The sequence below is a fragment of the Pomacea canaliculata genome, linkage group LG8 (genome assembly GCF_003073045.1).
Source record: "Pomacea canaliculata isolate SZHN2017 linkage group LG8, ASM307304v1, whole genome shotgun sequence".
NCBI classification, from domain to species: domain Eukaryota; kingdom Metazoa; phylum Mollusca; class Gastropoda; order Architaenioglossa; family Ampullariidae; genus Pomacea; species Pomacea canaliculata.
The window spans coordinates 21,871,229-21,888,872 of NC_037597.1; the positions used below are offsets into that span (position 1 = coordinate 21,871,229).

A 17,644-nucleotide genomic window follows, 5' to 3' on the forward strand; every position below is an offset into this window, starting at 1 on the left:
ATGTCCATTTAATGACAATGATTTGATTTGATTCCTCTGGTGATCATTCTTTGTGGATATACACTGACTAGAGAAAGCGCCACAATCATGGATGCACTCATTCCTGCAACCTTTTTCACCTGACAAGGGACGTTCTTTTCTTTTGCAATACACTCAACATAACCTTGTCAGTTTATCACAGGTCATGGAAGATGGGCTCTCCTGATCAAAAGTCCTTCTGATAGAAGGGACCCTAGACAGGACAATTTTCAACAAGATTTATGTCTTGTTTCTAACTGAGATGTTCATGACATTCACTGGCTCTAGACCTTTGTCTCACCTGTACCGGACCCTTGGGCTTGGGGAGATGACAGCCTAGCAATGGGTTATCTGGGAATCAACATTTGTGCTTTCCCTCCACTTTTACCCAGGGTTTTACAACATATGGAGCAGTCTAAATATCAGATGGCACTAATGGTTCCTCTCTGATGGAATCACTAGATAACAATGCTATTACACAACCAGCAAGGACCAGTCTTCACCCAGATTTCTTCTGGATTTGTGGAGGTGCAACAGTGTATGCAGCTTCATAGAGGCAGTGGTGGATAGAATCTAAAATTTGTTCAAAAAATTTTGTGCTGCCTCTGCCAGGATGATGAACGCCAATGCATGATGCATGCTAGGGAGTGTTGTTGGTCTTTATAGAAGCTGTATAGCATGGTTTTCAAACTCTAAGTAGAAGACTGTTATAATGACATGGTCTTTGAACTCTCAGAGACTTTTGACCGATGATTACATCGCACACTGGAAGGAGCTATGTCAAGTTACAGGTGACCAGTGGACCAAGGGTGCCACTCTGAATTACAGGGTCAGAGTTATTCTTCTATGGGCTGGTAGCATCCTTGGCTATGATTATGTTCTATGTTGACTGGGTCAAGTAGGATAAAGACACTTAAAATACAAAACACAACATTAATTTTCTAGTTCTACAAATGAATGTTAAAAAAACAGTTTTCCAGAAGAATTATAGTATAAAACAAGACTGCAAACTCATTCAGATTTCCTAATTTTTTTATCTTTAATTTTTATGCATTTTCTTTGGGATGCTGTACAAGAACTGCAATTAAACATACCACCTTACCAATTAGAGAAGGTACTTCTGCCTGGTACTGTACACCAACATTGACATGACTGGAAACAGAATAAACTGCATGTTAAGTCAGACTACTTCAAGCAAACTATGATAAAACAATAAGAGGGTAGAAAAAGAATGGAAAAAACAGAAGATGAGGAAGGAGTGACAAGAACATGATATGATATTGACACTCCACCCATTATGTATTGACAGATGGACGTACAAATAAATCAAGCAAATCTACTAAACATGGTTTTCCCACCACCCCCAAACTAAAAACACATGAGTGAATTGAACCACTTGATAATAATAATGAAAAAGAAGGCAAAAGACAGAGTGAGGATACAGCGAAAAGAAAAAAATGACAACATACGGCTTGATGTCTGTTTCAGGAGGTGGAGATTCATCTACGTCTTTTGGAATGGTATCAGGTGTGGCTTCCACAAAACTTCCTATATTATCAAAGAAGTTAAATGACATACTTTTGCTATAAAGACATGCCAGTTAAAAAAAAATTGTAAAAACAACAAACATTTATACTTTAACCTTTTTATTATTTCTATCTTAAGGAAAGGAAATACTTATCAATAGTGAAGTCTTTGTCTGTGCATCATTAATAATTCACACTTACTGTAAAAGTGGGCAATGAGAAATTGCAAAAAACCCGATTCATTTTCAACATTAATCTCAACCAGTCTAACTTATAAAAACAGACATCTCACATACTTTTTAACATTTAATATCCCAAATGTTGTACAAAAAACATAATGTACCTGCTATAATCAATAAAAAAATTCTGTTTATATGTGGAAGTAGATTTTTAGATCCAATTAAGCTAATTTTATAAATAAAGCACAGAGTGGTGATATGCAGATGTCTGTGCTCTCTGCAAATCCACACTACCTCATCTTAACCAAATTTTGCAGAAATGCTATCACTTGCAGACTATGTGGTTCATGCATTTAGCTTCTGAGCACCTTATTTTGGTTTTTGTGTTATCAGAGACCTCGGAGTCAGGAAGAGTTGGAGTAATGTCCCTTCTCCTAAGGGAGCAAAGGGTTACCTCTCAATCTTATTCCTCATCCTTTTCTTTCTGCTTGTGCTGGTAGATCTTTATTGATTTTGGAGTCATGTTTATGTGTGGATTTTTATTGATTGGTATCATGTTTAGTTGTGCTTTTGTTGTGCTGCTTGGCTCTTGTTTCTGAGTGTTTTAATGCCTGTGTCACTTGTCGTTGCTACAGCCAAGTCTATGCAATGTTCTCCACAAATGTTTACATTTTCTCACTGGACTACTTGATTTACTTGCTGGCTATATTTTCCCCTGTATTGTTTTGCAGTTACCCTTGGGACAAGAAAAACTTGCTCCGAACATCTAGACTTGTGAGCACTGTGTCTGCTGAAATGCTCTCTCTCAAATAGTTCAACACAACTGCAGACTGCACCTCGCAATGACTACCAAACCTCACTGGTTAACCTTTGCAATGTTATGGAATGCAAGCGCATAGCGTGCTCTTTTTTAATTAGAAAAGGTTCTACTCTGACCTTTACTTGGAACGAGATATTGAAGATTATAACTTGGTGGACTTAAAAGGATGATAATATGCGTAACATCTATTGTGTGGAAATAATAATTAGGAAAAATAAACATATAGAAGGTGTAAAAGTTGATAATACAGAAAGTAAAATAGTCCAGTATGCAGATGACAGGGAATTAACTTTAGCAGGTTACAAATTATCCTTGAAAAGTCATTAAAAATGCTAGAGAATTTTAACTTAGGTTTAATTTTAAACACAGAAAATTTAAATGATATTTTGTTAGGTAGAAAAATACATTCAACTGCAAAATACTTGTCCCATTTAAAAATTAAATCCAAATTTAACATTCTTGGTATATTGCTCATCAATGATATTAAAGAATATGGGGGAAACAAAACTATGAATGTACATTTGTAGAAATTAAAAGCTTACATTAAAACCTGGCTAAAAAGACAATTAGGAGGAGTTACTATTCTTAAATCATTAAGCTTAGAAAAATTAGTACACCTATGACTATTACTATAAATCCTCCAGACAATATAATTGACAAAATTCAGACTAAAGCTGGTTTGTATGGAATAGAAAATATGATAGAATAAGCAAAAAAGTATTAGTTTAAGATATCAATAGTGGAGAAATGGAAGAAGAAATTATCAATGACCCTATCTTCTTGTAAGGGTAATACTGAAGTAAATAATAAATATATTCTTCACAGAAGCTGCTTAAGCAAAGAGATATATTAGACTCCTATTAGATGAAAAAAGGTATTCTTCTGCCCGTACAAAGTTTTTATAAGTAAATTTGACACTTATATGGATATTGCATCTTAAATTGGTTGCAAACAATCTGTTAAAAATATTTACACTAATGAGATAGTGGGTAGTTTATTCTTTTCATAAAATTGCCAAATTATATCAGCATATATTGTTAGTCAGCTTTGAATCTTATTAATGTGCCAAATGAGATTCTATGGTTATCTAGAAAAGTTACATAGAAATTCACTGTTAGAAAAATAACTGATGCATTAATATGACGTATTATTATTATTATATCAATTATTATAATATGTATAAATTAATATGATGTGCTTGCATGCCTATATGTAAAGTGCCTTGAGCCTTGAAAAAGTCGCTATACAGATGTGCTATTTATTATTATACTAAGCTATGATGGTTTGATAGAATACTGGACACAAAAATAATCTTCTCACATATGACAGTAACAAACAATAAGCTATGTAGATTTTGTGAAAGGGAAAACAATTTGAAATATTCATTGTTAGCAAATAAAATAAAACACATAAATACAATTTTCAAAGGTAGAAATTCACAGATCAAAGAATTAGTTTTCTGTTTTAGAGAAACAAACAAAATAAGGGAAGGGCGTTTGAGTGCATTTTACACGCCAGTGAATTAGCTTAAATTGTTTTCTTGAGTTAATATGACCTTTAGTTTTAAGTATAAGCCCTTTGCCTTATTCAGGCACATAACTTTCATTAATTGGATACGATGAAAAAACTGCATGGAAAAGTTTCAAATGTTTCTATGGGCATGGGATTTTAAATAAAAATACTGTCTGCTTTTTTTTCCCTTTCCAAATTGCAGTAGTAGTATTGTAAAAATAGTAAAATATTGTTTTTCAATATTTTGGATATTTTGGCTACTGCTGATAAACCCAGCTAAAATTTTTAAAACTTACATTTATTTGCTGATAAATCGGACAAAAATGAGGGCAGATGGGTAGGGTGGTCAGCCTTTGTTTTATTCTTTAGCAAATTGCCTTAGATTAACCATTCCTTAATACTTTGCTACAAGGTAATTGTTAAATAATTTTATTTCCTGAGTCTCACAGTTGAGATAAAGTACATGTTGCTAGGTGACTGAAGCGACTGAGGAAGAAAGTGATTATTTCAGCTTTGGAGATCACCTCTAACTGCATGCCATTTAAAAATGGGAAATTTTAAAAATTATTTTGGACTGATCTGGAGCATAACTAAATGATCATGTCTTTCTTATTACTTTGATATATATGTATAATATGGACGTAATTTTGACATTAAAGTGCTTCAAAACTTTTTAAAAATTTATTTCTTCTGCTGTACAAAATTGACTCTGATAAACCTGGTATTAGTGTTTATAGATACTATTGTAAGTTGTAAATGTGTTTGTATAACTTCATGTCACAGTAACTCCTCCTGCGTTGTGCAATCTTTGTGCACTTTTTAACGTTGTGCACTTTTACTTACTGTGCACACTAACTGAAAATAAAGTTTTATTACTTCCAGCTTTTGCTGTATCCCAAAGCTGCCCCAACTAAAAAGCTTCATTTCCCTGAAAACTGGAGCAAAAGTTTTCTGTGTGATGCTCACTCTTCGCAACAAGTATTTTTATTTCTGGACATGGTACATGGTTAAGGCATTCGATGCATTCATGTCTAGGTTTTTTCTAAAGTTTTATTTAAAAGCCATAACTCCAAAGTTTGGTCTTCTACTGGGCTGAGAATTATAATCATCTATATTGTTACTGTCCTAGTCCAGAACACTCTATCGTTCCAGTGTCCTGTCTGGCCACTGGGAGAGTAAACCTAAAGACATCTGTATATAGATGCTAAACTATTAATGTTGTCACAGAAAGCACAGCTAGGATCAAATGACTGCATCGTGAATAGAATTTACCTCGTCGGCTCAGAGAAAGCCGAGCTGACACTGGAGCTGACTGTGGAGTGAGAGGCCTGGCACTCTGTATTGTCCAGAAGAGACCCGATCCACTGCGGATGGGGCTCAGCATTGGGGGAGGAGTGTAAGGTGGTGGTGTGTGACCCCGTCCCTTGGTGTCACCACCATCCCACAAGCGAGGAGAGCGCAGGCGGCTCTGGAAGCTGCTGAAGCAGGTTGGAATAAAGAGAGGGGTGGGCCGATGCTTGCGCTTGATCTTGAAAGGGCTAGGGAGAGAACCGGGGTTGCGAAATACACCAGCCCCATCCGACTGAGACAGGTAATCCTCCCCATGGCTTTTGGAGCGGCCGATAAAAGTCTCATCCCCACTGCGCTTCCGCGGCCGGTAGATAGATTCTTCCGTGCTGCTGCGTGGCCGCATGACCGAGTGGTCCACACTCTTAGACCGCATAAATTTGTGAATGTCCCCAGACTTGCTGCGCATTCTCACCCGTGCTGCTGCAGTTACCCCACTGTTGCTGCCATTCTCCTCCTCATTAGCTGGTTTTAAATAGTGTCCTGGATAGGAAGCCCCTTTACTGAGCATGGTGGTGAGTGTGGAAGTGGAAGCCACAGAGAGTCTACTGTCAGCTGAAAGTCTCCTTTTCAGTTCTGAATGAGTATTTTTGATGGAGGAGGCATGTGTGCCACTGCTGGGGTTGCCTGTGAAGTGTTCCAAGGCAGCTTCTCCACTGCCACTTGGATGTGGCTGTGTGCTCACTGCTGAGGAAAGCATGACATCTTGCTTGATGCTATCCAGCAGAATGTGTCCTCCAGATGGTGGAGTGAGCCTCCCCTGGGTGGAAATAAGTGATTGAAAGGACTGGAACCCTGGGAGTTTCTCGGCCATAGACTGCTGGCCTAGCACCATACCTCCCGAGAGTATGTCACCCACAAGCCCCTGGCCTCCAACATGAGGGTTGGGCATCTGCAAGAGCTCTGACCCAATCCCTCCCTCCAAGTCACTCATCAGCTGACACATGGTGGAGTCCTGTACATCCACTGCCTCTCCCATAGACAGAGTTTCAGCAGAGGATGTTACAAGATGCTGCTGTGCCAGCTCCATGTAGTGCTGGGAAGGAGATGATGTGGAAATGAGGGTGGCTAGGCTAGCACCGGACAAGGTGGTTGGCTGCTGCTCAGAGCTTTGGTTGAGGGACAGGTGTGAATGGGGATTGTGACTGGGACTTGGGTTGGGAGCTTGTGTAACCACTGAAGAGGTTGATAAGCTGACCAGCTGGCTGGAGCCCAAATGAAGCTGCTGACCATTGGACAGCACACCTCCAGGCAGACCAGGGGTCATGATGATAGATGAAACAGAGTTGGCAGATGTGACTGGGGAGGAAGCCCCTGCACTGGAGGCAGCAACATTGCTCACAGTCACTATCTGGCCACTGCCAGTACTGCCACTGAGCATGATGGGAGGCGAGTGAAGAACAACATGAGTTTGACCCAGGTGCATACTGGCCAAAGACTGGCCACGTGGCAAGTTATCTGTGGTTTGCTGCTGTTGCTGCTGCTGGAACAGTTGCTGCTGAAGATGCTGCTCTTGTAGTAGTTGCTGCAGCTGTGCTGGTTGAAGAGGAGGTAGTCCAAGCTGTATGTGCTGCTGCTGCAGTTGCTGAATCTGCAGAGCCGTCAGTTGTGGAACTTGTAATGTAACCTGCTGTTGTTGCTGCTGCTGTTGCTGACGGTGTAACTCTTCAACCTACAGATGAAAATACAAGCAGTTCTCATACTCAATTTAAATAACCCATCCTAGTCAAAATATGAAAATCTGTTCCTGCTAAATTCCATTAAAGTTTTCATAATTTTTTTTAAAAATAAAATTCACCCTGCTTGTGGTGATTGAATTCTCTATAGAGCATTAAATGTTTTTGTGTGAGCAATAGACATAGAAAAGTCTAAGCATATCTGAAAAAGATTGTGCAGATAAAAATTTAGCACACATTTCCAAGAATTCTAATCTAATCCAAAAATCTGCAAACCTTTGCTCGAGACTGACAGCATTTGTTGTTCTGTTAACTTTGGACTGATTGTGAATATGCTTGTGGGTGTTTGCAGCCCTATGCTCCATTGGGGACTGAGGGTGATAAGGAACAGCAAGAAGAAAGAATGCATGTCGATGTGCATGCCTGTGTGCATCCAGGCATGATGTGTTTATGAATAATGATCGATGAACAGGTAAAACATGGCGATTCGCACCAGATCACTTACCTGTTCAAGCTGTGTACGTATCTACATAACATGCAACTGATAGTAAAGTATGCTGACAGACCTGCTGGAAGCCCTCCACAAGGCGCTGTATGTGCTCTGCTTGCTGTGTTTGAGGTGATGCTGCTCGTAGTGGAGATAAAGCATGAGAGACATCACCCAGGGCATCAGTGACCTGGGACAAAGAGATTGGAGTGGCCTGCACCTGACTAATGGCAGGTAAAGAGGATACTTCCGCAAGAGATGACAGTTGCTGTATGTTCTGCTCATGAATGTTTTGCTTTAGCTGTTCTTCTAATGAACGGATATCTTGCTCCTCCTTCAGCTGCTGAGCCATCTGGCACATGAAAAAATGAAAGCTACATATACTTTGAGCAAGAGCATGCACGGATTACACTTTCTGGTGAAATTAAAACATAGTTGATCAATTAATCATACACAGCAGAAATGTCTATAAGCATTCATTGAACATTTTTGTTGTCTCAATTAAAATACCTTCTAAAAGGCATGGGGCATGTCTGCAATCTGCAAGTATAAAGACAGCTCACAACAATTGTTCAAAACTTCACACATCCAAACCAATGCACATAAAATGATTTGGGAATGAAATTATACCAAACTCTTCCACACAAAGAACCACTTAAAGTAGCATTATTATTCATCTAGAGAAAAGGACAGACAACCTGAAGTTCAAGCTGATGCTGCAGCATCTGTTGTTGCTGAATGACATCTGCTGCTGCCAGATGGCTGATGCTGACAGGCTGTAGTGTGTGCGAGCCTGTCAGGTAGAATGTTTGCATCGCATGCAGATCAGTCACCTGAGGCGATGCTGTTGTGGAAAGTGCCACTGGTGGCAAAGGCTGAAGTGTGCCTGTTGTAGGTGTAGGGGATTGTGGCTGAGGTGAGGCTGATGGTGGCTGTAAGGATAGCTGCTGTGGAGGAGGAGGGGGTGGAGGGGGTGGACCCATATCTGTGGGTGTAGATGGTGAGGACGAGGAAGATGAAGAGGTAGATGCTTTCTTGCTAGACGAGCGTTTGTTATCATCCTACTCACAAAATAAACATGACGAGCATTATCACCCTACTCACAAAATCAATATGACATGCATCATTTGAAATGCAACATTTTAAAGACATTTTCCTATAGCTTTGAAAATATAAGAATTAACAAACATTCACAAATGCATAAAATCCTATATAAATATAAAAATATTAAATTTATTAACACTTTCATCATTTTGATTTTCTGACAATGAAAAGATTAAGGCAAAACCTTTTGTTCTGTAACAAGATACAGACTACCCCTCTCTTAAACTCTCTAAAACTATGCAGGTATATATCACTGGACAGCTGCTGGTTGGTTAAGTAGGAAAGGGTTTCCATCTTGCACCAGAGTACCTGGAGAAAACCCCTGCCACCAAGTGTTACTTACATAGTCCTGAGACGAGATCAGAAACCCTGAGCTGCTCATTGCAGTGGTGACAAGCGAGTGTTTTAACCACTACATTACCGAGTACCCTGGACAACTGCTTGTTTGCTGAGATCAATTATTAGCCTCTTACAAAGTTATAGGCTGTCAGGTCTTGGCGAATCATTTAGCATATTAATATTTGGAACCACAATAACATTCATAAAGTCAACAACAGGCTTGCAATAAATTTGTTACTTTTTACTTCTTTCTTTTTTGGCAAAAGTTCTTGACCATCACTTCTCATGACTTAAAGCCAATAAATGTAAACACCACAGACAAAAAAACTAGAGCTTTTGTACCTCTGCCAACATGAGACTGCTCATCGTCTGCTCTCCTTGATGTTAAAATTAAACTAGAAGCTTATTTGCAGTTGGACTCATCCTAGAAGTTGACAGAAAGTTTGTCTGCAAGCTGTCCAGCAGAGATATACATAGGTGATATCTCCTATATCTTTACTCCCTTCCCCCATTAACGTCTATTTAATTTTTTCTTGTCACCTTTCTGAGGTAACCCCCATGAAGACGCATGTGTCCATTTAAAGCTGGAATAGTTTTGAAGCGGCGCTGACATACATTGCACTGCACAGGGCATTTTCCTTCATCACTGAAACAACCAGAAACAACACTACAACTCCCATCCAACTTGAAACTTCACATTTAAAGATGAAATTCACCACTTTAGCATATAAAAAAATTCACATATAGAAATTATCAAAACTTTTAGGGCAGATTTGCTACAAAAGTTGAAACATACCCGTTCTTGTCAGCAGCTGCACTGGACCAGTTTGGACGCTGAGCATTCTGAAGGGGGCTTGAAGGCATTGCTGAGCTTGGACTCGGACTGGGACTCATCTGCTGTACCAGCCCAGGTGAGGCATCTCCACTTAGAGATGTTGGGGATTGATCTCCAGAACCTGGCGTGCCTACAAAATTGTAGATCTGGAAGAGGATGAAGAAAGTTCTCTGAGAAGAATGAAGATTAACTTCTAAAAAAAAAAAAAAAAAGGCAACATATGAAATAAAATAATGGTATCAAAATGAAAGAATATTTTAGCAAAACAAAGAAAACTTGCCTGGGCGCGATCTTGCCAAGAATCTGCTGACTGCTGCGAAGAACCTCCATCTCCTCCAGCAACATCCCTGGATTGGGGAGATGATTCTTGCATCTTTACATTTCCTTCTATAGCTGCCTTTATCTGTTGTTGCTTTAGTACTGTGCCTTTTTGCTCTGATGCTTTCTGCTGCTGCTGCTGCTGTTGTTGCAGAAGCTGCAGCTGAGCTTGATGCACAACAGCAAGAAAACTTGCCGGAGCCTGCTGAAGCTGGAACTGCACCTGAGCATAAAATATTTCTGCCCTTAATTTCAGGAGACTAACTTGCATTTTCACTTCAGTTCAATGTTAAAAAAGGAAGTTGTGCATAAGCGCACACATTATTTTTTTACATACATGATTTACTTTGTCTCATGATATTTATATAATTTTTTTTATCTTGCCAGCTGCTGTAAATTATTGCTTTTCATGTAACTGACATTTCTGATATATTGAAAATGCATAATATTTATTATGTAACAAAATCATAATATACCAAATGCATCATACTGCAGTAAATAGATTTTATTCAGTTTATGTCAACGAAGATCATGCTGATCACAACTGTCACCTGGAATTGTGACTGGTTCTGGTCAGCAGCAACTGCTGATGCCTGCAATGTCGTCTGCTGCTGCTGCATGGCTATTTCTTGGAATTGCTGCAGCTTATGCAGCTGTAAATCCCCTGCATCCAAAGGATCCACTTTGACAGAAACACTACCCCCTGTACCCCCTGCTTTGTTGGCCTGCACCTCAAAATGAAAAAACTGGTTCTGCAAAACCAGAGATGATGAATACTTTTTTAAAATCTCAACATTAACAAAAGTCAACCACAGAATTAACATAGTTCAAAACTTTTACCAGTTTATAAAGCTGGAATATACTTACTGTATACATACAGAAGAAAAGAGAAACCAACATGTACAAACTCAATGGCTTGAGCACCTTCCCAAACTCGTTAAAAATATATTATCGGCTTCAGAAACAGTAAAAAGTGAAAACCAAACAAACCTGGCCACCTGAGCCTGGACTGGGTGATGGCGTGGAGCTGGCACTGTAAGATGGTGAACTGATAAGACGCTGAGTCCCTTGGTCTGATGTTGTTAACTTGCCTGTCCCTCCATCGCTTGAACGACTCTTGCCATTACGCTGAGAGGGAGGCGTGATGCCCGAAGCAGCCATACTAGCCTGCACATGGTTCTGGATGATGTCAGAGGGTAAGTGATGGTAAGTCTCTAAATGACGTCGCAATGAGCGTGCATCACAGTAACCCTTATCACAATTCTCCACTTGGCACTGAAAAGGTTTTTTGTCCAAATGAGTCATTTGATGTCCATTGCTGTAAGACAGAAAATAATTTGCATATTTCAGTTACCATGATCAAAGAATTACATAATGACTGAAAAGCCATCTTTACAGTTGATGCAAATCTGATTAACTATTCTGCAGTGACAATGCGACCATGATACTACTTGTCTTTTATTGACTTTAACCTGTAGGCTTTTGCAACTTAACAAAAATTTTGAGACCTGAACAAACTCAATCCACATGTTTAATTACATATTTTAGACAGCTAGACAACCAAGATGATGTCCTATGACTGCATGACCATTTCAAAATGTCACATATAACTTCACTATAACAGAGAATAAATAACTGCTTCAATTGCTGTCAGTATCAATTTGCTGATTCCTTCTATATTAAAAAATGCATTAAAAATAAAGATCCATTTAAGCATCTTCAAATTAAATTGTTTTAGTGCTATGGTAAATGGCACTGAAAACATGTAATAAGATTACTGTACATTACTGAATTATTGAAGTGAATGATTATAATAATATGATTAATCTAAATTATTGCAGTAAATAAAACTCATAATAGTCACAAACTCACAGATGATCCTGTCTTTTAAATCCTTTGTTACAGACTGTGCACAAGTACTTTCGCTCATCTGAATGTGTGAGGCGATGTTTGGCAAGGGCACTAACATTGTTAAACTGCTTTCCACAGGTGGGACATTGGGCAGTACACTTTCCAGGCGAGCCTAAACCACTCTGCTGCGAACCTTTCTTGTTTGCAGAATTTTTACCAGCCCCCCTTAAGTCTTCAAATGCATTATCTGAAAAAATGAAGAGTTCTAATGCACAATGCAATAATATTTCTATATAACATTAACTACATTTAACCCTTTGAATCTGGTAGCCAGGTTTTCTGGTCTGCCTCAGAGACAAACTGTGCTGAAAGGTAAAAATATTCATGAGCTTTTCTTTTATTAAAAACCATCCTGTTCTGGATGTATTAAGTGCTGACTCTTGGAAGGCACAGGGTGCGAATCTGTTTCTAACCTTTTTCAAACATTCAGTAATGCATTATCAATGACTTGCTGCCCAGTTTAAATGCTCTTTAAGAAGAGTTATTGGGTATTCAAGATTGTTAAAGAAGGATCAAAACAGTTCCATGCCCTGCTTACTATCCAGTTTTAGAACTCTCGTATTCTTATTCTACCAGCAAATGCACATAATAAGGTATATTTCCCATCAAGTGAGAAGACCTGTAAATCATTTAAGAGTTCCTAATCATTTTGAGACTTTGACAAGGGTTTCTGAAAATACAATTTGGTGTATGGGAACTGGGAACATAAAAGGAGCATAGGGAAGATGACCTATAGCAAAAGATATTTTAATAATAATGAAAGGTAATAATGAAATTTTTATAGCGTTTTTCCCAATGATTTGCATTTTACAAAAGTGATATCTAGACTGATCCATGTAAATGGAATTACTAACAATTATGCACCCGTAACAGACATGCTCACTTCTATAACAGACACATCTACTCATACACAACGCAAATACGGACATGTTATGCACACTAATGGTCGGGACAGGGTTGCAGTGAAGTCTCCATTCTGAAAGAGTTTGAAATTAGGTAGTAAGAGAATCAGAGTGACAAAGGCTGATAGGTAATCTGTTCCAAGCTGATGGGGCTTGGCAGGAGAAAGCTCTCTGTCCATATGTCTTAGTCCTAGTGGGACTTGAAGAAGTGCTGTGTCAGAAGACAAAGGAAGAAGTCATATGGGCATATCATTTTGTAATAAAACAGACTTAGGAAAGCTGACAATTAATCGTCACAATGAATGTCAGCATCACAGTCTTTACAAGGATACAAACACAATACTGACAATGAAAGCAATTTCTTGATAGCAGAAATCAAGATTATGATATTATTAACATACACTGATTTGTACCTTGTGTGACTAGTCTGGATGGGTCTACACACAAATAAGACTGAGGTTATGGTCTTAAAAGCCCTTACACTTTATGGATGCTTCTCTTTAGTGATAAAAATGAACTAATGGTATCACTTTCTCATACCATAGCTAGATATCTTTAAATGTGCACTGAAAATGCACCTCTTCCATAAACATTACTCCTAACAACCTTTCCCTTAATGCTAGTCCTTTGTCACACCCTTCCTTTTGCAATATCATGTTACTCTCAGCTCTTGTTATTTGGTTCCTCTTTGTGTTTACTGTATTTGATTTTATTCTTTGTTTAGTACGGTTTTTTATAGTTCATATGTTATTTCCTATCCCTCATAAGCTGTATGTGTTTTGTTCTTAAGTGCTAAGAGCATGCTCCTTAGGAGCGTGAGTATGCACTTTACAAATTTATCATTTATTATTATCATCTCTGTATTTAACAAAATAGAATGCACTACCACATTTACTCAAACCTACATTTTAATAGTGTTATGAAGTACCATAAAAAACACTGTACTGACTCGTCTGTAGAATATGCTTTCTCTATATTTAAATAATGATAAGAACAGAGGTGGGCAAAGTATGGCCAACACATATCTTTAGACCGGCCCGTCTACCAAAATGTGAAGTGTACTTGTTTTTATTTTTTTTAGCCAAGGTTAATTTGATTGAAATTTAATTTATCAAGTACAACATCATTAGAAATCAGCAGTCTATAGCATTCTAACAGAGACAAAGTACAAAGATAACGAATAACACAGCTGACATGACATAGTCGTTAGGGAGCATCGGGGGCTGTTGCCTTTAAAGGAAAGGCTGGTTTTAAAAATTTATTGTATGCCAATTCAACCAGCTTCACTTTATACAATAAATTTTGTAAGTGAATGCCATTATATACTTATTTGTTGTCCATTCCATTATCACAAGGTTTGTTGTGTAGTCACCCAGTGTGGGTTTTCTGTATTTTATTGACCTGCTGCATAGCTTAGAATTTTGAGACCGGCCCACAAAAAGAAAACTTTGCTCACCCCTGGATTAGAAGGACCAAAATCTTCACAAGCATTAAACTAGATCAAAATATATCACCTAAACTACAAGGCATCAAAGAATATGTTAACAACAATCTGTTATTCTGACAGCAAGAAAAAATTTTATTTAGCTTCCCTAAATTATTCAACCATGAAATAAGTCTATTCTGATCAGTTTGGAAGGACTGATTTTATCATCATAACCTATTTAAAAAAAACGTATTAACTGTAATGTTAATGCACATTAATGATGTGTGAAATGACAACCCAGGAAGGAAAAGAGTTTTTAATAAATAGATGCGTCGCCTACATATAATTTGATGCCATGGGGCTGTGGATTTAGCATGTTGTTAAACATTACAAATTTAGAATTTCTGCCAGCATAAAGTACATAAGTAATCATCAGGTACATGTGTAATTTGTAAAGTGTATGTGAAATTTCCAAGTAATTAAAATTACTTCCATTTTATAATTCTTCCTTAATTTATTTTACCTCAGTTTATAAGACTGCTGTGTACATGCTATTGCAAGTTGAAGTTATGATGCCAGATGTTCCATCACAAATAACAGATTATTTTCAATCTGATATCATAAAATCTTCCAGTGCATATTGCAATTTTGACACGATCTTTTCTTTTAAACCTTTAAACAGCAGTAATCTTTTCAGATTATTAAAAATAAGCTGCAGGAGTATAACATGCAGAAAAGAATTCAATTTCAAAATAATAATATACCCATTCCCCTCAAAACCTTTCTCATAAACAGTAAAAGCCACAATAACACCACAAAATTATTAATTTTGTAAATTTAGGACCACATGGATGACTATGATAATACAATGTCCCATTTAACATTTAAGAAAGTATCCACAAGTGATTTAGAAACTGACACAAAGTGTTAATTCAAGAAAACCATCCATCTGAATTTTTAACCATGAATAAAAACTCAATGAGCGATTTTATCTTTTAGGAAGATAGAGAGATGCTTATTTTGTACTTGTCCCTAATTGTCACAAACAGTATGTGCAAAAACATGGTTTCTCAAGAGAATAAGAATATTCAAAAGAATAAATGAAGTGTCCTGAAAATGCACATAAACATAAATTTACCTGTACTTCGTTCATTTTCTATTCCCTGCAAAGATCCAGCTTCGATGGCAAGACCTGTATCTCCAAAAGGTGAAAGTGCATCTCCATCAAACAAGTCAAAAGCATTGCCCCCCTGGGCTTCTTGCAGCCGCAAATTAGAAGCTGGGTTGCCAAGCCCAAGAAAATTGTCATCCAGTTGGTTCAGGCCAGCAGACGTGGTGTTGTTGATGTCAAAGGCACTGTCGTTCAGCATCTCGTTGTCAGTGTAGTTGATGGCACTGAGCATGGTGTCTCCTCCACTGCCAGCAGGCCTATAATGAAGAACTGGTAATCCAGTCTGGGAGCCCCCAGCAGGACTACCCTGTCCTGCATCTGTATATGCTGGCACCAAAATATTCAGAGGAGACAAGCCTTTATCCTCCAAGAGCTGCTTGCTCAAGTCAGATTTGAGTGGCTCCACATCTGTCAAGCGTGCCAGAGTTTCTATGGCATTCTGAGCTAAGCTGAGGTCAGGGCCATTAATGCCCAGATCCCTCTGCTCCTTGGCCATCGTACCTGCCAAAGACAAAGGCAGGCTGGAAAGTGTGTATGCAAATGTAGAATCAGCAAGCGAAGATGAGACCAGTCCTGTACCACTGCTGGCCAGACTGGATAAAAAGGTGATGCTGTCTATTCCTGTCCCTGGCACAAGAGATTCTGTGTTTTCCATCATTTGCTGGGGGCCTTCCATTGCCCTGCTGCTCTACAGCCACCAACTTCACATAAATGCATTCATCCATAGAAACAATTCTCTGTTATCACATCAGGAAACCATATATCTGGTGTCTTATTATGCACAGTGAAATAACCCAAGCCAGGCAAAATGTTTTGCGTTGCTTCTTGCTACATTTTGTGAAAATCTGCAAAAAAGAAAAAAAAATAATTGTCATATATCATTCATATGTTTGCATTACATCTGTGCAATTATTATGAATATATTTATTTAATTTTTGTACAACATCAGAACTATTAAAAACTAAAACGGTCATCGAAATTTCAAATAAACTATCCAGCAATATAAATGGAATAATGATCATGCTTTCCTATGAAGCAAGAACAGACTTTTCTTGACATCCCTCCATTCTTCTTGGCACCTAAACTCCTCTAGGTTTCCTCCCTGATGTGCTGCAAATCTATTAGTGCCATTAATTTTAAATATTTTTCTATTAATAAAACAATCATAGGGCCATAATGTGTCTGCACTTGATTTCTTGATCTTTTTTCTAAGGCAGCCGCAAGCCTGACGGGAAATTTGAATAAATATATAGATTAACTATATTCGAGGCCACAACGCCTGCCGCAAAGGGAAAATACATACCGTTTACATTGGACCAAACAATGCCATTCGTCTGCGAGAAGGAAACTAGTTACTAGAATCTCAAAAACAACTTCTAAATACGAACAGCTGAAGGCATCATGATCATATATGGTGTTATCTTTAAGTATTCTTTGTACGAGCTTCTTTCCAAAATGGAAACATCAATCACACATTCTCTAAGAAGCGTCGTGTTTAATCTATTTTCCGAGACGTTCGTATCAAATGACATTCTGTACCTAATCATGACATGCGGGAGAGTTTCGCAGAATTTCCAAGCTGCTTTTTAAAACAACCGCCTTCTTCGATAAATTACATACATACATTTCCTAGGATGAGTGAAATAATAAAATGAGATAAAAGTTATTTCATCGAATCTTGGAGATCTTACTCAGCTCGGTTTCTGGTACCATCTTATCAGTGCAGTAAATCGCAATAGAAAATATACACGAAACAGTTGCTCTATTTGCTAACAGGACCGACTACCTGGTTTAAAGCACCGATACCGCGTTATAAAACCATGCATGTGCAAAAATAGATGCAGATAATAGTCACAAAGAGACCAAAAATTTGCACAATCTTACCAGTTTTCATAACTGCACAATAATAAGAACATAACAGTATTTTTAGTCAAGTGAATAGGTCGGGCATTTTTCGGCCATAAATCGCCGAAGTAGGAACAAAGCGGTTCTACGTCCGCCACATTACAATGAGTTCTTGGAACAGTAGGAACTCTATATACTCTTGCATAGTAAGTTTAACTATTTTGATAA

At 38.1% G+C, this 17,644-nt stretch overlaps 1 protein-coding gene across 2 annotated transcripts in view; it reads right to left on the reverse strand.

The window, feature by feature from the left end:
• LOC112569984 overlaps positions 1–17,566 on the reverse strand; it is a 34,194-nt gene extending 16,628 nt beyond the window's left edge. Inside the window, exons 1-13 of one of the 2 annotated variants that reach the window (XM_025248114.1) lie at positions 17,456–17,566; positions 15,539–16,416; positions 12,034–12,259; positions 11,152–11,479; positions 10,713–10,913; positions 10,124–10,384; positions 9,805–9,989; positions 9,549–9,654; positions 8,264–8,626; positions 7,645–7,917; positions 5,328–7,074; positions 1,488–1,566; positions 1,121–1,170 (exon numbers count right to left, since the gene is read on the reverse strand). In XM_025248114.1, coding sequence (XP_025103899.1) covers positions 1,121–1,170; positions 1,488–1,566; positions 5,328–7,074; positions 7,645–7,917; positions 8,264–8,626; positions 9,549–9,654; positions 9,805–9,989; positions 10,124–10,384; positions 10,713–10,913; positions 11,152–11,479; positions 12,034–12,259; positions 15,539–16,247 — 4,528 coding nt within the window. In that variant the 5' untranslated portion in view covers positions 16,248–16,416; positions 17,456–17,566. Of the gene's footprint in view, positions 1–1,120; positions 1,171–1,487; positions 1,567–5,327; positions 7,075–7,644; positions 7,918–8,263; positions 8,627–9,548; positions 9,655–9,804; positions 9,990–10,123; positions 10,385–10,712; positions 10,914–11,151; positions 11,480–12,033; positions 12,260–15,538; positions 16,417–16,874; positions 17,005–17,455 lie in introns of those variants that run through there. The other variant, XM_025248115.1, reaches the window with a different exon arrangement.
• Positions 17,567–17,644: the final 78 nt, after the last annotated feature.